Source organism: Protopterus annectens, chromosome 1.part2, assembly GCF_019279795.1.
Source record: "Protopterus annectens isolate FY-2018-M chromosome 1.part2, PAN1.0, whole genome shotgun sequence".
Lineage (NCBI taxonomy): Eukaryota > Metazoa > Chordata > Ceratodontiformes > Protopteridae > Protopterus > Protopterus annectens.
The window spans coordinates 1,236,710,421-1,236,735,486 of record NC_056727.1 but is presented as its reverse complement, the minus strand read 5'-3'; the positions used below and the strand labels follow the sequence as shown (position 1 = coordinate 1,236,735,486).

Here is a 25,066-nt window from a genome sequence, read left to right as displayed (position 1 = left end):
TATGGACCTCATAAACAAGGACATAGGCAATCTCCAAGCACTTGACCCCACCCAGTTCGGATTCGTCAAGGGCAGGTCTTGCTGTTGAACCTGGTTGACTATTTTGAGACGATCACCCAGCTACTGGATGAGGGAAAGTCACTACACACAGCTTACCTTGACTTGGCCAAAGCCTTTGAAATAATCTTCCATCTGTGCATCACTGAAAAACTAACAGAACTTGGCGTAAATCTCTGTCTCATCAGGTGGGTGGCCAACTGGCTCACTTATAGGACCCACAAGGTCAAAATAGGTGCCAGTACCTCCGATAGCAGACGTGTCACTAGTGGTGCTTCCCAAGGATCTGTCCTGGGACCCCTATTGTTTGGCATCTACTTCTCAGAGGTCCAGGCAAAGACAAAAGGTCTGTGGCTGACCATGTTTGCAGATGACTAAGTTGGGTGCTGTCACTGACTGCCCAAATGATAACATATTTCAAGAGGGTCTCACAGCAACAAATGACTGGTGCCAAAGTCACGGCCTTAAATTAAATGCAAAAAAATGTATTACCATACCATTTGCAAAACCATGGCCCCTAATGATTACCACATTACCAGCAGCCCCCTAAGCACACAACCTGTGGTGAGAGACCTGAGTACGCAGTTTGACAACAATCTCACATTTGACTATCATGTAGTGGCAGTGGTCAGAAAAGCCTTTTACTTAGTTCATCTCATAAGTAAAGGGATTACATCCAGAAAAAAGGAGGTTATTATCTCTCTCTAGTCCTTCCTCATTAGGCCAGTAGTTGAGTACAATGCCATATTTGGTATGTACCTCTCAAAACACCTGCACCACCTGGAAAGGCCACAGAAATAACTCGCAAAGAGAATCCATGGCCTCCAACACCTGTCCTATGTGGACAGATTCAAATCACTATTATTTTACTCTGTGTCATACAGATTGCTCAGAGGTGACCTGTGTCTCACCTACGAGGCAATCTCAGACCCTGCTGTACTAGAGATGCTCCATATCCGTAAGTCTAACTCCTCACGTAGTACCCAATCAGAAGGCTTAAGTCTAATATGTGATTTTAACAAAACCTGCTGTGGAGAGAGGTTCGTCTCCCAGAGGCTACCCCATCTCTGGAATACACTCCCCATATATGTCAAAGTACGTTGCTGACCCTGTTCAAGCAAAGCCTTGATGTGTGGATGGGAAACCACAGATTTGTCCCAGGGGTTCCAACTGTGTCCCTCATTGACAGGTGCTGATTGTGGTTTCTTTTCTGGGGATAAACTTCTGGCTAGACTTGTAAGGGCGCCAGAGCCATTAGCCTCACAATCTCCTATGATCCTATGTGTGTATACATATGACTGTGTAATGTGTACTGTGTGACAGTAAGTGCAGTTTAGAAACAGTCCTTTGCCTAACAGTCCTGTAGTCTGACAGCATAGGACTGTTGGAATGTGACTACCTAGTTGTTCCTTCCTGGTAATGTTTTTAGCATTTGCAGTTCCCAGTGGGGAACTTTAGTGGCGTAATCTAAAGTTATTAACATAGTCTGGGTCCCTTAAACAGATCTACAAATATTTTTTTAGATAGGGTTTCTGTTACATCTACAGATACAATATAGGTAATTTATGGCGTTTGTAGACTCCCCATTAATCTTCTCCACCATAACACTTGCACAAAAGAGGGTGCTCAGCACCTTTTGCTTTGTTTTTTCTATATCCAAAATGTCTACCTAGTAGCAACACATTCTGATGTGGTTTTCATACTCAGATGTATTTAGTGATTTCTTGCCTACTCTTCAGCTTCCACAAAATTATTCACTTTTTTCAAAGATGGGAGAAAGTAGAGTTGTGTACACTTACCATAAATGTAGATGTTCAAGTGTATTTACTGTTGCAGTCATCACACTTGGGTTATCCTGCCAGGGGTAGCCCTCAGTCGGCCCGAATACCAGAGGTTTCGTATTTCTGCGTCTGTTGCTGTCGCTCCAGGACTGACATCAGGTCGTCAGTGGTATAAAATCAGACAGCCAACGCCATTACATCAGTTTTTCTTGCCCCAACTGTCAGGAGCCCCCAAATAGGGAGCTAGGTTAGAAAGTCAATACCAAAAATTTCCTGTAAGGAGAGAGAGAGAGACAAGGGGGCTGGAGGGTGGGAAACCAGGACTGCAATAGTGAATACACTCGAACATCTACATTTATGGTAAGTGTACACAACTGTACTATGTTCTTCGTGTTTCACTGTTGCAGTCATCACACTTGGGTTGATTCCCAAAGCTGAAGAAAAGGGTGGAGGTAGTCAGGAAGACTGGGGACTGGTAAGGATGCCCTGCAAGACAGAGGTGGCAAAGCCTGCCCTGGATTTGGAGAAGATATGCAGGTGGTAATGCTTGGTGAAGGTATGAACAGAAGTACATGTTGCAGCCTCCAGGATGTGCCTGGTGGGGACCCTTCTGAGAAAAGCTGCAGAGGTGGAGGTTGCCCTGGCGGAATGTGTCCTGACCCCCCCCCCCTTTGTGGGCGGTTTCCTGTGCTGTTTGTAGCAGAAATGGATGCAGTGTGCTATCCATTTGGAGATTGTTTGGATATGGCCTTGCCCTCTGCCCCTGCTGTGAAGCTGACTAGCAATTGGTCAGTTTTTCTAAAAGCTTTAGTTCTATCCAGATAGTCTGAGCTGTCTCTGCACATCTGGAGAGTGCAGAATCCTTTCCCCCTTGTTTTGTGGGTTAGGGAAAAGGTGGACAAATGAATGGATTGGTTGAGAGCCACACTGGTCACCACTTTAGGCATGAAGGATGTGTTAGTCCTGAGGACGACTCTGTCAGCATGGAAAATGATGAAGGGCTCTACAGCCATGAGTGTTTGTAGCTCTGAAACTCTTCTAACTGAAGTGATGGCCAGAAGCAAGGCTGTTTTCCAAGAGAGGAATTTTAACTCTGCTGAAGCTGCAGACTCATGGGGGGTAGGGTGAGCTTTTCCACCACAAAGTTAAGGTCCCAAGCTGGGGTAGGAGCTTTTCTGGGTGGCCTTAAGTTGTTAGCCCCTCTTAGGAACTGTTTGATGAGAGGGTGTGAGAAGAGAGGTGGCTCTGTGCTGTAATGAGCAGAGATGGCAGAGGCATGAATTTTAATAGAAGAGAAGGATAGACCCCTGTGTAGTAGGTCTGCCAGGTAATCCAGGATGAGAGGTAGGGAGGGCTGTGCTGTTTCGGCTCCCTTAGCCTGGATCCAGGTGCAAAACCTTTTCCACTTGTCAGCATAGGATTTTCTAGTGCTGGGGTGTCTGGTCTTGCGTGTAACATCCAGGACTTGTTTGCTTAGGCTGGAAGCTGGAGGAGAGGTCAGGGAATAAGCCAGGCTGCCAGGTTCAGGGTCTGCAATTGTGGATGCATGAATTCTCCATTCTTCTGGGTCAGGGGTGTTGGGATCTGAGGTAGGTGCCATGGTGACAGGATGACAGGCTGTGCAGCAGTGGGTACCAGTGCAGGCATGGCCAGTCTGGGCAGTCAAGATTTCCCTTGGTTTTTCCTCCCTTATTTTGAGTAGTACCCTTGAAATGAGTGTTAGAGGGAGAAATGCATAGATAGAGAGGTTTACCCATTGGAAGGATAGAGCGTCCACTTTCCAGGCCTTGCTGTGAGGTTCCCTGGTGCAGAATTTGCTGAGCTGATGATTGGAGTGGGAGGCAAAGATGTCCACCTTTGGGGTGCCCCATTTCTGGATTACAAGGCTGAAGATTCTGTGGTCTAGCTGCCACTCATGTGGGTCTGGCCGGTTTCTGCTTAAGTTGCCTGCCAGAGACTTTAGGGAGCCTGGCAGGAATTGTGCTATCAGGTGTATTCGCATGGCTGAGGCCATGTGCCAAAGTGTCGTGGTGAGCCTGCAGAGAGGATAAGAGCGAGTCCCCTCCCCTGCTTGTTGATGTAACACATCACTGTGGTGTTGTCTGTTTTGATCACTAGAGGCCCTGGGGAGAGCAGGGGTCTGACAGCTGTCAGACCATGCTGAACAGCTACCATATCTTTTTGGTTGATGTGCAGATGTATTTGATTTGGGCTCCAATAACCCTGAATGCACCTGTTGTCCAGGTGTGCACCCCAGGCATAGTCTGATGCATCTGTGGTGAGGGTCTGGATGGCATGGGATTGTGAGAAGGGAAGTCCCTTGTTGTGGCTGCATGCTGCTGCCCACCAAAGAAAATCTTTCCTTAAACAGGGTATCATAGGTATGATAGTTTCCAGGTCTTGAGAGTGTTGACACCAAAGGCTTTTTAGGTACCATTGTAGATGTTCTTCGGCTGTCAATTTTGTGCTAAATTTAACCAACGCACTATTAAGCGTCTGTATATTTTTGCATCAAAGTATTTTGGAAACAGATTTAACTACCCAGAAACGTCGTCTGATAGCAATCTGACTACTGGAGTACATAAAAAAACGCAAAGAAAAGGACAGAAAAAGCCAGTTGAAATCCAAAACCGACGACGAAGCTTCTCCTAAGCCAGTCGCCAGTTCGCCGGTACTCTGAGGCGCTTTCGCAGCCCCTGATGCCCGCTACCTTTGAGTCGCAGGCCTCTACCAACACCCATGTGGAGTCCGGCATGCCAGAAGATACTCAAGGTATTGGACCGACGGATGTATCTCCCTCGGATGGGTCCGGAGACGCTGAGCAGGCACTGGCTTCTGAGGGTGTATTCAGACCTCAGCATTTGTATATCAAACCGACGACAGCTGCAAAACCAAAGACAAAAGCAACTTCTAAAACTAAAAAAAACAATGCATGAGTCACGTGCACAGGCCTCTATGCCTAAAATACAGATTATCAAAATGGCTGAAGACCTTATTACCTTGATCAGGGGTACCCATCCCCCTCCAGATAAGAGGTCTAGGCAAGACACTGACTATGAATCTTCAGATTAGGTTTCTATTTCTTCTGATCAGGAATTATCTATACCTCCCTATGAGGATTCTGATGTTGAGGAGTCTATTCCATCTGCATCTCCTCCTGAGGATTATTCATTTGGAGAAACATTGCATACTTTGAGGGAGCATTTTCACTGGGAGAGTCAAGACTTCTCAGAATCAAAAAAGAGGCTCAGGGATTTCCTTCTATTCCCTCAGCACAGGCCTTTAGCCATTCCCCCTGTCCTAGACATTGTGGATGTGTTTTCGGAGTCGAGCTTGACCCCTGACTCCTTGCCTCCAGCTCCCAGTAAACCTGACAGATATTACAGGGTCCCTGACTGACATGAATTTTTATTTAGAAACCCTGCTGCTGATCCTGAAACTATTTCACAGGGTCCAAAGGGAGTTAAGGCATTGACAACAAAAAATCCTACCCCCTCTGACCAGAGATTCAAGGGCACTGGACAGATGGGGAAAAAAGGTTTAGAACATCTGCAACCTTGGCAATCAGGGCCTTAAACTGTCAATTTCATATGCTTAAGTACCAACAACATGTTATGGGATTGCTGAAACAGAAAATGATGTTGATTTCAGAATGTGCAGAAAATAAAGAATTGCAGGAATTATTGCATGCAGCTGAACAAGTAGGAAAGCATACTTTGCAGTGTGGTTTTGATTCCATAGATGCCTACTGCAGGGCTGCAGTTACTGGATCTGTGATTAGGAGGCATGCCTGGTTAAAGGAACAAAATTTGCCTGATCATATTAAAGTTAAACTGCTAAATGCACCTTTACAGCATGATTCTCTGTTTGGTATTAAGGCACAAGAGGTTTTAAAGAAAATGGAAGACAAAGCTAAGTCTATGCAAACTGTTAAAGATTTCTTACAAGTGCAGCCACCAAGATTCCGTAGACACTGGCCTACAAAAAACTGGTCCTTTCGTGTGTCAGAGCTCAAAGAGGCAAATCCAGGCGCCCTAAGGGTTCCAGATACCAGGCGCAAGATTCATACAGGTCAAAGCAATGGGGCACATCCACCTCCAAATCTGGAGGAGATGAAGCGCAAACCTACAGAAAGCAATCCCAATGGCTTCCCTCATTCTACACCAAGCGCTTATCTTTTGGTAGCACCCATAGGGGGAAAATTCACACTTTTTGCTCAGAATTGGCAGTTAATAACCCAGGACAAGTGCGTACTAAACATCGTATCACAGGGATACAGATTCCATTTCCACACTCTGCCAATGGCAAATGGTTGGCCAGATCTGCCAAAAAATCAATGGGCAGAGGCACAGAAACAGGTTACGTCCCTCATGGATATGGGGGCCATTCAGATTGTACCAGAACAGGAAAAAGGACAAGGTTTTTACTCGACTGTTTTTGGTACCCACAAAGGACAAGGCCTGGCAGCCAATACTGGATTTATCGATTTTGAACACATATCTGGACATTCCAAAATTCAAAATGCTGACTTTGCAGCAGCTTCTGCCCATGCTGGGCAAGAATGCCTGGCTGGTGACTTTAGACCTAAAAGAGGCATACCTGCATGTCCCAATAAGACAATCGTGCAGATGATACCTCAGATTCAAGGCAGGCTTAATGCATTACCAATTCTCTGCACTGCCCTTTGGCTTATCTACTACGCCCTCCCTCTCACTGTAGGTCTTTAGTCTTTATTCTTGGATGCAGAGACGTAGTTGGTTCAACTAGCACCGTGTGCCAGTCCAGCCTCACCCCCTCAAGTGTTCAGTTGAGCAAAAAATAAATAAATAAAAGACTTCTGCATTTAAAACTGCAGAAGCCAGCTGGCAGTACCCAGTCCACACTTCAACCCCACCTACAGGTTTTTGTTTAAAAAAAAATAAGTGTTTTAAACTAACAAACTGCTTGCTACAGTGTGGCAGCAGTTGCTACAGTTTAGACCACACAGGAAGGACAACAGTGCTCTCAAGTTTGACCAAAAATGAAATACCAGCTTTTAAATGCTGTTATGCATTAAAGAATGGTTGGGATTGGCCGATCACGCCCCCTATCACTTTGAGCCCGGAGCAGTTGCCACCTTTACCCTACCATAGCTACACTTCTGCTTGGATGTAGGGGATGCTGTCTGTATAAGTGATTGACCATAAGGAGCAGTCATCCAGGCAGCCATAGATATGTCTGTGTCCCTGCCTTTACCCCTTTGTCTGCCTACCACCGTGGAAGGCGTATCCACATCCCACAATCTTTGGGTTCAGCTATTCTGCTCTCCCTTGTTTGATGGCAGATCCTAATTATTCCAGGCTGGGAGCTATGCAGGATTGTCCTTCCCAATGGCCCATTTCATTTTGGGTGACGGCTAAGGGACGTTTTTCAATTAATTTTAAAATCTGGTTCCAATTTTTTTATTGGGGCACCCACCAGGACTTAATAGTTGTTTTGGGCATAGACATCACTGAATGGAATTGTGTACTCCCCATAGTATATGAATGCATCCACCAACACCTGCCAAAGGTATTACTGGCTTAGTAGGCTAAACTTGTAAATGCAGCAGGTGGCTGACCTAAGCTATCCTCCCCCAGTATGGGGCAGTCTTTTACACTGACCAATTCTCTCTGTTCTCCGCCTAATACCTGCTGCACCGCTCAAATTTTGGTCATCTGTATCCTATTTTAGGACTATATCTCTGTGTGATTCAGAGCCAGATGAGGCCTTTTTTAGCCCAGTAGATGAGAAATGGATATACCAAACATTGTTTTTGTGGCTTTAGCCTGTTATCATTGAATAAATCACATTATTTTTTAACACTTGTATTGAATTATCACTTGTGACATAGGCACATTTACATTTATATAAAAATAAACTGGATTGTTAGAATTAACAAACATTTGCTTCCTGTATTACTGTATATCATATGACCTAAGCAACATTACAGGAATTCTTCAATTCCTTCCTTTTTTTAACAAAGAAACATCTTTATTGAACCATCACTTATGACATAAGCAATCATGTCTTTATATAAATGAAAACAAACCATACTGACACTCCCAGCTGCAAACAGTATGCATCACTTATCTACCCAATCGTTTTCAGTCAAACATTACATAGCTTATTTAAGTCCTGCCTTCTTTTAAGCCTCATTCCTCCCCTTTATGTATTGTTCCCACTATTCCATTTTTTTCCTATGTAGCCTGCTCCTACCTTTTTCTAAAGATCTCAATTCCAGTTGTTTTATCTCTGTTACTGTGTTCTCTACTTCTAGCATAGTTTATTTAGATTCTGATTTCCATTTTCTAGTAATTGCTTTTTTTGGCAGCCACCATAATTAGAGACAGCAATGCCTCACCATGTGTAGGCAATTCAGATTCTGTATCATAGCTCAAAAAAAGTCATCTCCCTCATCACACCAATTTGCCCACCCAGCATCTCCTACAGTGCATCCCACAGGGAATCCTTAAAGTCCTCCAAGTCACTGCACTCCCAGAAAATGTTCCCAGTTACCTCTTTCTTCCCTGTCACACGTCCAACATTTGCTATCTACCTGAAGATAAATTCTCTGAGGGAAAAGTTAAAACTGAACTTTTACTTATGAGACAGTATCCATATCTCAGTTATGCTGCATGTAGGATACAAGCAAAGACTGTACTTGGGTTGAGTTGACTGATTGGTACTTAGAATGTGCTCCCACATGTATGCAGTATTCACTTTTCAGCTTGTTTAGTGTTGCAGATATCATTCAATATGTGTCAACAGCATTTGTTCCATTCTTTACAAGTAATTTGCAAGCTGGATCATATCTGCTGGTTCTATGTTACGGAGGGATAAAAAGTCCTGACTCATCCCAGATGAACTAATATTGATTAGCAGTTTGGGGGGGTGGGAGAACTGTCTTTAGAGGTAGAGAGGGCATGGCCAGTGCTGGTTTGATCCACAGCATGACAAACATACAGGAGGAGCAGCCTGATTCCCAGCATGACTGATTTGCAGTGGAGGAGGGTACTGCAGCATGCAGCAGGGTGTCCAACATATGTGCACTATCTGCATTTTTTCCTTGTCAGGGAAGTGCCTGTTGGTTGTTGAGGCAATATTGTTGGACAACTTCATGTCTGGCTGCCAGGGAGAACCTCACAGCACTAGGCAGAATCATCTGTTTCCCTGTGGTTGGCTTGTATAATGGCTCTTCCTTCAGTAGGCTTTCAGCAAGCTCCAGTTATCTTAATGTCTGATGGAGTAAGGAAAATCTTTCCTTTTGAGGTGATGTGAGGTGCCGACACCAGAATCTACAGAACAAATAAGTTTGTGACTGCTAGTAGAAAACTGGTCAGCAGGAGTAAGGAGGGGGATCAGCACTCAGTAAAAAAAAAAAAATTGGATGGCACATCTATAAAGAGAGTTCTAACATGAATGCTTATGCCAGTGGGAGATGAGTAATTACATTGGACAGCCAGGTTGTTTGTGGGTGCCAATTTGCTCAGCTGATCAAAGAACTGATTATGCATGCAGTTAGGTAACATTTGTGCATGTACATTTAGTGTGAAGGTTTTTATGGTTGAATTGCTAATGAAGTCCTACTTACCGAGTAGCCCATTTTATTACTTAACATCCTCCCACAGTGCTTTCCATATCCCTCACCGCAATGGATTGGTGGATCAAAAGTAGTAAATGTAAAAAGACTTTGAGCTGAGTATGTGTGAAGGTATGTTATTCATACAAGCAAAAGGAGTGAGTGAGGTTGGAGGTGGAGAAGCTATGTCTCATAGAGGTGTTTAAATATCTTGAGGTCTTTTTCACAAGTGAGGGTAGTGGCGACTGGGAAGATAGACCTTTGGAGGCAGTACTGCAGGCATTGTACCAGACTGAAATGGTGGAGCAGAGTCCTATGATGTTCTTTGTTTACCAGTCAGTCTGTATCCCTGCCTTATCTACAGTCAGTGAGCTTTGTGTCGTGACCAAAAGGGTGAGATCATGAGTGCAGCTGACAGATATGAGGTTCTTTCACAGGGTTACTGGTCTTGCTGTCCTTGACAAAGTGAGGAGGTTTGCAGTCTGGGTGGATTTTGAAGTAAAGTTGTTGTTCCTTTGTATCATAATCCAGATAAAGTGGGTTTTGGTACCTGGTAAGGAAGCCCCCTGTTTGCCTCCTCCTTGAAATGTATTAGGCATAGCGCTCACCCCCCCCCCCGGCCCCCCTGGGAAGAAGCACTGAGGATGATCCAGAACACTGGAGAGAGACATTACCATGCTAGATGAGATGTTTTAAATGTCTCTGAGGATATGCTGGAGGCTGTTGCCTGTGACAGTGAAGCCTGATATATTTTGCTAATCTTGCTGCCAACTTGACTTTTACCAGGGCATGTGGTTTAGAAAATGGGTGGGTGGGGCCCGGGGATGGAAAATATTTGAGGCTAGGGAAGAGTAGTTTGAAGCTGTTAGAGATAAAAATGTGGTTGTAAGAATGATAAGTTAATATTGTGCTTTCTTTGTAGCTTTGTTGGCAGTAGCAGAAACCTTACCTAGTATTTTTCTGGATGTTTCTGAGGAAGAGTTCTAACAATGTTGCATATTTTCCCTTGGCAGCAAACTGTACTACATACAAATCAAGGCCTCCCGACTTTACCTCACAAGTACTTTCTAACAAGTAAGTTTATGTACTTTTTAAATGTTTATTCATTAAACAGTGAAAGAGCAAATGCACTTTAAATATCTTAATAATGCATTGTTTGGCATGTTTTATTAGTTTGCATTTCTGAAATCTTTTCACAGTTAGCATGAAGCTGTCCATTTTCCTTTACAGTGTGGTAGACTACATCAGCATAAGATGTCTGCGTTGTTTCCTGCATGAAATGTAGACAGGGTGGTATAGAAATGGACACTAACACTGAATTTTCTACACTGATAATAGAGAAGAAAAACAACTTGGTTAAAATAGTATAATGGGTTTTTGGGCAAAAAATTGGAGGAGCATATGCTTGGTAGAAGCAATACTATATATGTATCCATAGGTGATTTACTATATGTATCACCTTGGTTGGAGTAGTTTGTGATTCAACAAAATGGGTTACATACAGCACATTTGAGGTTGGTAACAATTTTAGTGATGAGATTTATGCTGGATGAAGTGATGGTATGGAAATTTGGAGTATGAGTAGAGAATGGGGGAAGGGAGGCAAGTCATCTGACTGAGAATCAATACTGTTGCTTTCTCTGTCAAGCTGCTTTATTATGTGAAGGGTGTGCCTTAGTTCTAAGGAGAGAACTTTCTAATTTACATTTGTTTTGCTTTTCATTTAACTGAGTAAGTTAAATTTTCACCCCTTTCAGCCATGACCCAAGCTGCAAAGACAATGGTAAATGTAGTATATGAAAACAGTATAGCCAATCAACCTGCATGTCTTTGGGAGGTGGAAGGAAAATAGAGTACATGGAGAAAACCCACACAAACACAGGGAGAACATGTAAACTCTACACAAACAGTAAGCAGTGTTTTTGACATGCCAGGTTTCTGGATCTTTGACTGGTTTTATATTTGTAGCGGTGGATGAAAACAGTTTAACTAGGGCAGTAGGTGTCTTTTGTCTGATCTGTGAAAGATGGTTTGTGAGCAGCACATGTCACTAGTAGGTTAATTGGATTTTAAAAATATAATCTGCAGTAGGTGACCGTGGGAGGGTAGCACCCGGACAGCTGTGTCTGATGCTCCATTGTTGTGGGATGGAGGTTTCATGAGCATTGAAAGCAGGGTCAGGTAAAGGGAGGAGTGTGCACTGAGGCTGCCCAAGCCTGTGATGGTAGCTCTTGTGTATGCCTAGATATTTTGAGAATGTTGACTGCCCCTGTAATGATTCAAGTGTACATGCATATCTTCTCAACTGTCCAGGTTTTGTCCTCATAAAAATTGTGGTTTTCTTACTAATCATTGAAGACTGTAGTCATTAAGTAATGACAGACATTTGAGTTTCAGGCTTTGTATTCTTCAGAAAATGCAAGTTAACACAACACCTTTTATTTTAGCAACTTTCTAAGTTTAGGAGCAGTATTTAAAAGTTCTTGTGCTAAAAGGTTGAAAGTAATGTGTACATGTCAGTAGCAATGGGGGGATTAGAACCGTAATACAAAATGCTGTCATCTGTCAGGATGAATTGTGCTCTGATAAAGGCCCTCCACCCTGGCACTCACCTTGGTGAATATGAGGATGATTCTCATTGCTGAGGTGTGAATGGGTCCACATGCCACTGGGAAGGCTTTTTTGGTCAGTGGGAAGAAAATGTTAAGAAAAAAAACTGTTAGTCATTAAACTGTCCTCATATGAGCACAAGCACATCATTTACCTGACTTCCCCACATTTCTGGCCATAACTGAATAATTTGTGGAAAAGATAAGTTCCAGAACAAAAAGGAGACCTAGACAGATTCATCTGGAGTATTACTCTGTGTGCTGACTAGTTATGACCAGGTAGTATTGGCCACCTCATGTTGTTTGAACCTCAAAAACAGTTCTAGATGGTTTAGTTTCCTATGTCACTAACCTCTTCAAACATTATTATTTTATAGTCTGTTGCAAGCATTGTAGTGCTTAAAGCTGCAGAAGTTTGGAAAGATTTTTAATGTTTATCATAAGGATGATTGCTGCAGGAATTGCCCGGATTTTTTGTATATTAATCAAAGGCAGACATTAGTTCCCTGGCCTACACCTAGATGCAGAAAATTATAGTAAAAGTTCAATGAAGGCATTTGCTGAACAATTACTTTTTGTCTTTCAGAGACAGATTTATAAAGATGGTAGTGAATGGTGATACAAGTAAACTCCACATATTTTACTAAGTTACAGGATGACTGAAGCTGCCTTCTCACTCTGTCAGTATTGCCACCAGCAGAGTGACATTTATCTGCAGCTAGACTGGAGGAAGTATGTGCCAAGCTGCTTGGCATATGGACTTCCAAGTTTCATTATTATTGTAAGGATTTTTTGCATGGATAAGTCATTCATCTTTTCATTTCTGATGTATACTTTATCCTGTTCATGGGGGGGGGGGGGGGGCATCTGTGTTGGCACTTACTAGTTATAAGGTAGAGAATCAGTTCTTGGCAGATTACCAGTCCATTGTAAAACATACACTTAGACATTGGACTTGCCTGTAGGCAGTTTAGAGTCTTACCTGTCTACATTTCTTTAAGATGTGGGAGGAGACTGGAAACCTTCTTGAAAACCCATACTGATATATTGGGGGATGTACAGACTGTATCCATAAGATATCCTAGCCAGGAATGTACTGCGAAAAAAGCTTTTTGAGGCATCAGTGCTGTCTGCCATGCCACTGTGAGGATGGTATTTACTGTTGCGGCACAATTATTTTGGATTGTTCACAAGTGCACATGGTACTGCCATAGTACATTGAATATTTTGCTTATAATGCCAAGCCACAGGGGTGGCTATTTTGCAAATCTGTGCTGCCTAAATTACAGCAGGCTTGTAAATGTCTTTTGCTTGAGCTTATGCTTTTTACACACAGGTAAAGTGATTTTGTGACCAGCAAATGGACAGCAAATTGCTGAATTGTAATGCTTTTGGAAGTGGACTTTTTTATGGCTCTTGGCGTGCCTGGAGATTCCTTCACAAACCTTAACAGTTAAAGGGAGTCTCGCTGTTTAAGAAAGTGCACTAAACTCTCAGCTTTTTAACATCTGATAATTATCTATCCATCTGAAATAGTTTCCTTTATCCTAAGAACTTCCACTTTCCTGGTAACCAGTACCACTTTCATTAAAGATTTCAAAAATGGCAAACCTCATACAAATGTATGAAATCTCTAAATTATGCAGCCAGTTACACTGATAATTTTTAAGCCCATTTAGATAAACATATTGACTTGACAGTTCCTCCGAAAACTGTACATGGTTATAAATTCAAAAACAAACCATCCTGGTAGTGTGCCGATATAAACAAACTGTATAACAGAAGAAACAAAATTCCTTAAGCTGTCTTGTAGTGCCAGAATCCCGCAGCATCAGAATTGTATTCACAGATTCACTAAGAAATTGAAGGCAGCTATAAAGACCAACAAAGCATCGTATGAATTAAGGCCAGCAGCTGAATGAAATAAATAACTACAACTCTTCCTTCAGTTACATCAGAAAGCTAAGAAATAACTGTACTGCAGCAAACATTTCCATAATGGAGCCCCCTGTTCAAACCTTAATGTCTGGTAAGTTTGCAGCAAATTTTACACCTGAAACTTATCCCTTCTCAAACCATCCCAGAGTCACTTCCCCTGTTATTACCAAGGGGCATGTTTGTAAAGTACTCTCAAAACCAAGAGTGCTTCCTGTATGGGCCTAGATGGCATACCAGTTTTTTTTTTAAAATAGTGCTAAACATGCACTCACTGGTTCCCTACTCAAGCTGCTTAACCTAAACTTTGCTGCCGGTTATGTCCCCAAATTTTGGTGAACTACTGCAGTAATGTCTCTCAATAAATGTGGTTCAATCAGTTACCTTGGGATCTATAGACTGATCAGCCTTGTGAGTCTTATCTGTAAGAGAATGAAGTGCTTCATAACTGACCTTATAGATAAGGGCATCAGAAATCAAACTAAAATTGATGCATTTCAGTTCAGCCTTGTAAAAGGCAGGTCCTGCCTGTTGAATCTTGACACCTTCATTATGAAGGTCACTCAGGCAGTTGGTTGAGGGTTAGGTAATTGGCTTAAGAAAGAATGCACATCTCCCAAGTGGGTGATGAGTCTTCTAACAGAGATGACGACTGATAGTGTCCACAGAAAGCTGTATTAGACCCCTTCCCATGTGATGGTTATTTTTTGGACCTCCCAACTGATCTATGATCTCTGGTTAACAAATTTGATGACTGCAGGATGGGGGTGTGATTGTTGTAAACTCTGTCTATATTCACGCATGTCTCCACGCAGAAGACGCTGTAGCTGAGAATCGAACCGGACAGCGTCTTACTGTGAGGTGACAACGCTACCGCAGCACCACCACCGCGCAAGCTCTGTCTGTGTATATATATATATATATATAGTTGCCAGCTGTCCAGTTTTTTGAAAGGAGGACTCATGCGTGTGCATGCATCACACGCAAACGTGAATTTTAAAAAGTATGCGGGTTCCCTATCAACACACTAAGCCTGCTATCAGAGTCATCACCCACGGTAAGCAAACTCCATTTTATCATGTCATAAAGCCTGTAAGCAGCTCCGTTTTTTCTCAAGGCAAGCAGGGTCCATTTTCTGAAGTGTGTTTTTCTGAAGGCAAGCAGGGTCCGTTTTTGCATGTAAGCAGCTCTGTTTTCTAAGCCTATAAAAGCATGGAAGCAGGGTCTGTTTTTGCAGGGTCGATTTTCTGAAGGCAAGCGGGGGGGAGGCCGTTTTATTTGAAGTGTGTTTTTCCTGACCACATAGCAGAGACTAGTTGAAAATCTGGGTCATAACAATGTTGATGGTAATAACAGACAGCAGTGCAGCACAAGAGTAGGCAGGCTTGAAAGTGGAGGAGACATTTAAATTGGATAGTTAATACTGGACAAGGCCTTGAAGAATGTTAAAGGCGCATTGCACGTTTCACACTGTGTTTGCTGAAATGATACCTAACAACATACTTTCTTTGACAGCAGTCCTCTTCCAGCAATAGACAGCAAACAACCAGTACCCTTGATTTTTCTTTTTTTTTTTTTTAAATATTTTTATTCATTTCCAAAAACAAGAAAACGTGAATGCAGGTTATTTATGACAATGAAGTATTTACAAATTATTTAAAAAGGTAGGCTAAAACCTCTAAACAGATATCAAACATTAAAACCAAAATAAAGTATTTAAAGGGTGTCTATTGTTGACATATAATTGACTTTCTATACAATTGTTTCCTGATTATAATCTGCTGCAGTCATTATTCTCCAGTATTTCAGTTACTTTTTGCCATGCTACGTATAATGATGTAGTTCTTTCAGTTCTTCCTTTAATAGTGTTCATTTCCAATTGCGATACTGCTGACACCATATTCATGAATTGCTTAAAAGTTGGAGAAGCTTTGGATTTCCAGTTTGATGTAATGTTCTTCCTTGCAATAGCTAGGAGAGTCCATAAGATTACATATTTTGTTATTGGCACACAGTCGGGTACAGGTGCATTAAACAAAATAATAGATTTGGAAATCTGGAATTTATCATTGAATACCATTTGCAGAAAATAATTTATTTTATCCCAATATGGTTTAATCAAATGGCATTCGTAGAACATATGTTGCCAGTCTGCTTTTATTGATAAATCACATCTCCAGCAGCCAATATTTTTCTTAAACATAAGTTCCATTTTATGAGGGGTTACATAAGATCTGTGTATGAATTGCCATGTAAAAAGTCTCCAATGTAATGAAAGTGATGTCTGCTTTGGAGAGAGAAGAATTAGTGTTTTTATCTCTGTCATTTGGCACATGTCCATTAACTGATCTATAATAATTCCATATTTTGTCATTATTATATATTTTTATTTTTTTGTTTGTTTTATAAATAGATGATAAGTATCCCTTTCCAGTAATGGGTTGATTCGTTAGTAATATTATATGTTCTATAAGGTTAGGAACATTTTGTCTTATTGATGGTTGCATTGTTTCTTGTTTGCTTAATATATACTGTCTTAATTCTTGTACATGTAACCACGAACTATCTTCCATATTTAATTTCTGTTTAATCTGGTCTATTGTCAGAGGTTTTCCAGAATTTAGCAATTGATGCCAATATATTAATCCCTTTTCTTTAAGCATGTTGATTACTTCCATATTAAATGTTATATTACCTTGTGTGTACGCTACTGGATGTAAAAGAAATGACCATGCTTTAATATCAGGATTGCTATTAATAAGATTTTGGAAAATTTTTAATGTATAAGTAATGTATTTGGAACTTATATTTTTATTCTTATGTATCATCATATATTCCTTCATCAGCCATAGAAAATTGTTTGGTATGAAATCTGTATACTTATTTGCTACTACAAATCCTGATTTTAACCAGATTCTCTCATGAACTAGCTTCCATTTTGATGTATATTTTGTATTTAGCCATAATGATATTGTTTTAATAATGGATGAATGCAAATATATTTCTTTGTCTGGTAAACCTATGCCACCTATATCCCAATCATCTAGATGATACTTCATAGCTATCCTTGTTTTTTTTTTGATACCATAGGAATCTTACCATTAAATCATTTAATTGTTTTAGGTGCGATTTAGCTGGTGGCAAAGAACAAGCTTGTATGACATAAAGAATTTTTGGAAATATGATCATTTTAATTATATAAAGCCTTTCTTCCATTTGAAAAGAAGAATTTATTCCATCTTTGTATTAGATTTTTAATATTATTTAAGGTCTCTCTATAATTTGTTTCAATTGTAGTATCTAGGTTCTTAGTTATTATAATTCCCAAGTATTTAATTATATTATCGGTAGAGATATATTTATGGTATTTTTTATTTAGATCTTTTTTATTAGTATTTATAAGCAATACATTTGTTTTGTTCTCATTAAATTTAAGACTTGAAAAGTTTTGAAAGTTTTGAATTGAGTCCCATAATGCTTTTAAACTGCTATTATTATTTTTTAAGGTAATTAAAATATCATCAGCAAAAAGTTGAATTTTAAGTTCTAGGCTGTTGTCTAGTTGTATTCCTTCAATATTTTTATCCATACGTATATTATTTGCTAAGGGTTCAATGACTAGCGCAAACAATAACGGAGAAAGCGGGCAGCCTTAGATTTAGACAGACAAGATCCCAGTTTTATATAAGCCAATGATTTTTCATATAATGATTTTATTAACAAAGTGAAGTTGTTTGAGAAGCAATATTATTCTAAAACTAACCACAGATAATCCCAGTTCACTGAATCAAATGTGCTATTTGTCTAAGCTAATAACATTCATTTTGTTTTTTGTGACATTTATATAATCAATTAAGGAAAGAATTCTTTTAATGTTGTCATAAGTGTTCCTATCTTTTATAAAACCTGTTTGATCCTCCTGTATCAAAGGTGGTAGTAATTGTTTTATTCGAGCAGCATGTATTGCCATAAAAATTTTATAATCTATATTAAGAAGTGAAATGGGTCTGTATGATGAACATTCACTGGGATCTTTATTTTGTTTCAGAATTGGTGATATTAATGTGTACTTCCAAGAAGGAGGAATGTCTTTACCATTTTTAACTGATGTAAAGACATTCAATAACAACAGCAAAGCCTCATTTGATAGTAATTTAAACATTTCTGGGGTGATGGTATCTATACCTGGAGCTTTGTTTAATTTTAGCTTATTTACTTCAGCTTTTAAGTTCTGTCATTGTTATTTGTTTATCTATTAGTTGTACCTGCTCCTCTAATAACCTAACTTTAACATTGTTTTTGAGAAAAGCTTTCAATGCTGAATGTGTTTCTGTTTTCTCATTTTGATTATTAAGTTTATGAAAAAATAGCCTAAAAGCTTCTAGTATTCCTTCTAAATCAGATACTTTCTTTTTGGTTTCTATATTATGTATTTCCTTGATTTGATTTGTTTTAATAATCTTTTTAATCCTATTTGTTATTCTTCATTGGTTTTTAGGGTTCATTGAATAGTAACATAGTTTAATTTTTTCTAAGTTGATCATTGTTTTGTGGTGTAGCATCTCTGAGTATTTTTTATTAGTATCTTCTAGTTCTTTTATTAAGTTGGTGTTTCCATTTTGAATATCAAGCTTTAAATTATCTACTTTTGACTGTAATTCCATTAATTCCTTATTCCACTGTTTTGTTTATTTTTATACCATCCCACCGCTCTTCCATATAGGTATGCTTTCAATGCATCCCATATATATATTTCAGATACATCTTTTGTAAGATTGATATCTAGGAATGTTTGTGTCTCTTTAATATAAAATTCCTTAAAATCTTTGAGATTTGTTATGTAAGATGGTATTTTTGTTACTGATATCCTTCTCTTGAAACATAAGTCTGTCTCAAACGTTATGGTGTTATGGTCCGAAAATGGACATGAAATTGTCTTGACTGTATTTAATTTAGAGGTTAAATCCTTTGTTATGTACACTCTATCTATTCTAGAGTATGTATTATGTATATGGGAAAAATGTGTAAAGAATAGTGAATCTGGGATAGCATACTCATTTATGTCAACTATATTAAAAGTTTCAACAAACTCGGATAACAACTTTGTTAAAGGTGATCTCTTACGTGTAGTTTTAGTATTTGTGTCAGTTTCTTTTATAATGCAATTGAAATCTCCAGCTATGATTAAATTGCCTTTGGTATATTGTACAATGTCTTCTAAGTGTTGTTTGGCCACTCTAACACCTAGTCCTGGTATCCAATAAATATTCACTAATGTATATATCATTTCATTGATAGATATTGTCACTAGGCAAAACATTCCTGAGTTGTCATGGAACGTGTTTATGATTTTAGGCATTAAAGTAGTGTTTTTCCACGAAATTGCTACTCCCCTTCACTTCTGATTATAGGTGGAACTTACTAGTATTGTATAATTTTTATTGTTTATTTTATTTATGTCTTCCTGTGTAAGGTGTGTTTCCTGTAAAAATACTAGTTGCGCTTCACATAGCTTTAAATATCTATAAACACTTCCCCTTTTGCAGCTATTATTTAAACCATTTACATTGAGATGTACATTTTGCAATTGGATTTATATTAGCTTTGCTTTTATCCATATTCATATACTCGTAACAATGTGTAGATGTGTGTACATGAAGAGAATGACTTGTTCTTTCTTTTTCCATCAGTATTACAATAGATTATAGACACCCAATAAAAGTAAATTACAAGATCATAACTGAGATCAATATAAGATAAACAACCAACAAACCCCTCCATGAGAAAGAACATCTCATCCTTGAATGATCTAATCATTCAAGCGATCTCTCTAAGTCTGCATTTCAGCATCCTCCCCCGGCCCCGCCATATGGTAGTTTTATAATGAAAAGTATCTTATATATCTTTTAAATATACATGTATCTGTCTTTACAGATTACTTAAATACAGTCTTTATCTATTTTTAATATTTTATAAAACACTAAGGCAACACAACTATACATAGATTTAATACTTAACTATTTGGCTTTGTTTAAATTGTAAAGGAAAATCTTTTATTTGAATATATCTTTTGTGTAGCAATAACGGTTATGCATCTTAAAATTAATATGCTTGCTGTCTATCTCCCTTATAGTGTGAGTGGCATTCATAGGTATCAAATTTATTGTAATGGTCTACCTATATATATATATATATATATATATATATATATATATATATATATATATATATATACACATACACATATATATATATATATATATATATATATATATATATATATATATATATATATATATACACACACACATACATACATACACACATATATGCATACATACATAAAAAAAAAAAATAAAATGTTAAGCATTATATGCATCAGTTAACCATGCCACAAGTTGATTAAATCCGGAAGTATCCGTAACAATGAATATAACGTTACATTTGTATTGTCATTTATCAGTAATCTTATAGTTTTCTTTTAATTCAAAAAGTCATATTTTAGTGGTATGAATGCTACTAATTTGTGTTTGGTATTGGTATTATATAGTTTAAGACTATATTTCTTAGCAATTCCTATATATTTATTAGTGCCACTGGCATATTTCATCGCTAGTGTACCACATATGTCATATGTCAAATAGCAACTCATACTCCTTATGATATTACAGAATTTATCTGCAGCGTTATAACTGTAAGGTTGGAAAATATGAGAAGCAAAGTAGGCTTTAAATATGCTATAACACAATTGTTTGGTACTTATTACTGTCAACTCTTCTACATTCACAGGAAAAGATAACCTTATATGACCATCAACCATTTTCCTTCATTTTTCTCTTCATCCTTCTATTCTCCATTTTTAATAAATATTTGTTTCTATTGTGGCTTCTTTGAATTTAGTGAGGGTACTCCATATCATATTATAGATAATATACAACGTTCAAACAGAGAACATGCCCAATATAGAGACATATTCTCAACTCAAGTGGTCCACACCATATAGTTATAACACTGCAGTCGGAAATATACTAATGAATATGCAATAACTAGCAGCTTTGCAGCATGTGTGTGTCTCTAACAAGTACATACCTATAGGATATTAAAAAGAATAGATAGCACGCTCTTGTTTCATAATTAGCAAATGCACACAGCCTGGTATTTACTTTCATAGACAGAAATTAGACCTGTTACCTATATGCATATCAGGTACCAACAGCAATATGTTAGTAAATGCCTATGCTATTCAAATCATATTTTAATGCTGATTAATATGAGATGTAGCTGACAATGGCTTTAGCGTTTGTGATGTTATATAATATATATTCAGTATTATAAGTAAAAGTATGTTGCATGTCTATTTGCAATCTAAGGTTCAAGGCTGATCAATTTAGACATACAAGACAATCTCTTTAGCCTTGGTTATATAATGGGAGTTACTGTGTCTCTACACAACCATTCATTTTCAGTGAGGATGTTCAATATTAATATAACTTGCCTTTAATAAAAGCGTACTTATAATTCAGCAGTTCTTTCCTATATATATATATATATATATATATATATATATATATATATATATATATATAAAACAAAATCGTAAGCAAGTCTGAGATTTTTTCTTGATCATTACTGCTTAATGATTGTGCTACTTGAACAATTTAATATTTACAGAGTATCTTGATAATTAAACAGCAACTTCTTTTCACCCTTAAAATGCCTAATGACAGATAGCTACATTCATGAACCTTAATTGACTTACTATCCTTAAGGTTGAGTACACTAGCTGCAGTGTGTTTACAAATATGTTATATGGTTCCAGTCAAGGACTTAAATATATTAATTTTTTATAAAATTAAGTTAAATTATAGTAATTTACGTGGGTGATCTTATCAGAAAAGATTATAGTAAAGTCTGTATGTGTTAGCTATTCATACAGTTTCTTCCAAGTGATATACTTCTTTTTAAGCTTTGTGTGCTGTTTGTGTACAATTCAAAATGAATAACAAATATTACAATATAATAAAACGACATGTATGTGCTGATACCTCCTAAATTCATTAGGTACTTCAGTATACTTTTAATATTTGTTAAAACTGTAAAAGCACTTTGCCATCTCATAAATAGTGTGCTGGTTACTTTAAGTAGCTTAGGAGCTGATACCACACCCATACTGTCTTGTTTTAGTGCTGACATCACTCATGACTGTTTACTTTCATTTTGTGCTGTTAGAAGGTTTAACACACTGTAATGGATTCTAACTGAAGAACCTTCATTCAGGGGTGGTAAAATAAGAGTTCCCAGCTTGTGACCATGGCGGGAAGACAAAAACAAAGTAAGTGAAGTTTTTAGGGCTTTTTTAAACTGAACACCAGCTCATTAAACTTCTATTAGTTTTCTTAACATTAAGGGCAGATATACAAGCCAAACAGTTGTTTGTTAGTCAAAAAGGCACTTTTAGCATCAAAGAATAGATAATTACTTTTCAAGGCACTTTTTGACAGTTATTACTATCAGTTTTTATATATTATTATGTGTATTAAATACATCAGTTTAGATATTTCATGCACCTTCGTGTAAATAATATAAAAAGGAATCATGTTCATTTAAACACACCACATTAATATGTCAGTGTAAATACATCATATTCTATACTAGCAGTAAAAGGCAGGAAATTTATAAATGAACTATCTAAACATCATTTAGAGTTAGAAAAATCATGACTGTAAATATTTACACTGTAATAGAGAAAGATATGTTACCTTGCTTTCTTTATGGTTGTTTCCTTTAGTTATAAAATGTCCTGCTTATTTTGTATTTATATTGTTTCAAAGACTGACACATGTGTAAAGCATGAATGCTTTCAAAGAACTTTTTTGCCTTACAGAGCAAATAGAAGACAATAATGTTTGTGTTTTTCATATGTCTTTTATCGTTTCTTCTTCTTCTTGTCAGCAGTGCTCCATTCATTTTTTTCTAAGTGACGCTTAACCCCAAATTGGGAGAAATCCATTTCTTCCACATTATCCAAGGTTTTATTAGCTGAAAGCTAAGAAACTGTTGCTTGCAGAGTGTCAAAAGTTTTAGGACCTTCAGTAAAAAATATTTTTATTCTTGCAGGGAACAGCAAGTGGACTTAAGTTGTCTTTTTTTCAATTCCTTTATCAGAGGGAGACATTCTTTTCTTGCAGTTATAACTCCAGCAGAATAATCGTTATCAAATCTGATTATGCTGTCTTTGTATTTAACTGGAGACGTTGACCATGCTGTTTTTAAAATAAGTTCCTTGTCCTGTGATGAAAAAAACTTTACTATTATTGATCTCGGGTGATTTTTTGATTTGATGGTTGATGAAGCAGCTCATAAGGATCTGTGGGCTCTTTCAATTCCATAAGAAAGAGCCTCAGGCAATTTTAAAACTTCTGGTAACCAGGTAGTAAGAAAAGTCACCATGTTATCTCCCTCTGTTTTCTCTGGTAGCCCATAGATGTGAAGGTTATTTCGTCTGGACCTGTTCTCTAGATCCTCTATTTTATTTTGTAATGAAGCATTTTGTTGTGATAAAAAATGTAGCTGAAGATCTTGTTCTGAGAGTCTGCCCTCAGTATCATTTAAGGATCTCTCTGTCAGCTATTTGAGACTTCTGTTGCGTCATTATTTCTTGTAGTTGCTGTATTTGTTTTGTAGATCTCTCCTCAAAAGTGTCCAGTTTGGTATTCATTTTGTCAAATTTCACTGACAAGTCTTGTATAGCATTTAATAAAGACTGTATCTCCTTTTTCATAGTCTGTTCCTGTGTGGTATGCTTAGAAAAGCTCATTTTCAGTAGATTCAGATACCTTCCTTCTTGTTTTTGACAGGAAAAATAATGTTTAAAGCCAAATCTTTTGCACTGTAGACTTCTAGTGATATTAGTAGAAGTAATTCAACAAAATAGGTTTGTCTACAATATCTAGTTTTTAAAAATTCCTGTCAGAAATTCTTTTGAGTGCAGAGCTGAGAAAAGGTGCTGCCAACCAGTCTACATCCTAGCCATGCCCCCCACCCTTGATTTTTCTGAAGGCAAGCAGGGTCCGTTTTTGCATGTAAGCAGCTCCGTTTTCTAAGCCTGTAAAAGCATGTAAGCAGCTCAGTTTTCTAAGCCTGTAAGCAGCTCCGTTTTTCTGAGCAGGGCAGTGCACTTGCTGTTATTATTTTACAAATGTGTCAGACAATTCTAAGTACATGTTTATTTTATTTTTCTGAATTTGTTTAGTGGGTTAGTGCAGGTGCACTGTGCACTTTGCAATTTTGTCCAAGTAAACTGAAGAAAAAATTTTCATAACTAAATCATAAACATTTTTAGTGGGTGTACTGTGACTTGTATATTGTTGATGCCCACCTGCACGGTCTCCCATGACTTTAATTTCATGAAAAATCTTAGATAGTTGTTTAGCTGAATTAATATGAATTAATATGATTTTGTATTATTTACCATGGGTATCGGTCAAAAAGTCTTAGCACTGTATGTGTGACAGACCCTTTCAATGTGGATTGTTAACTATTTATACTCAGGATGAGGTACACGAGAGCTATGCCTGCTCCAGTAATTTTGTCTACTTTATAGTAATTGCACTTGGTTTCATACCTCTGAGCTGTTCCTGATTTTGGCACAAAATGTTGCTTCCCTCAATCCCAAATAAAACTGGTAATTTTGGAAGAAGAGAAGGTAGATTGCACTTAGTAAATAATAATTAGTGTTGTAGACTAATTTTACTTCAGAAAATGCATGCTAATTCACCTTCACTAATTCTGTCAACTTTGCATGTTAACAGTACTAATACTTTTAAAAATGTCCCTATTTTTCTGGATTTGTCCCGTCCCCTGATTCTGGCAGTAGGGATTTAAGAACTCTGCTCACTTTGAGTTCCATTACTTGTCTTGTGACCCTTTTTACTGACGCACTGCCTGGCCTGGGGAACATTAGGCCCAGCCTAATCCCTGCAGTTGATAGCAGGAGTAAATGACGAGGTCTGTGAGTGTGACCTTGAGTGTTAAAGATGTGAGAAATTTTAGATTCAGACAGGAATATAGTAAAGAATATCTTA

The 25,066-nt window shown here is 38.2% G+C and overlaps 1 protein-coding gene across 3 annotated transcripts in view; it reads left to right on the top strand.

The window, feature by feature from the left end:
* Positions 1-25,066, top strand: part of EYA3 (EYA transcriptional coactivator and phosphatase 3) — a 1,396,180-nt gene that overhangs the window by 543,151 nt on the left and 827,963 nt on the right. For all 3 annotated transcript variants that reach the window (XM_044060112.1, XM_044060111.1, XM_044060110.1), the window contains one exon: positions 10,452-10,512. In XM_044060112.1, the coding sequence (XP_043916047.1) occupies positions 10,452-10,512 (61 nt within the window). The remainder of the gene's footprint in view (positions 1-10,451; positions 10,513-25,066) is intronic.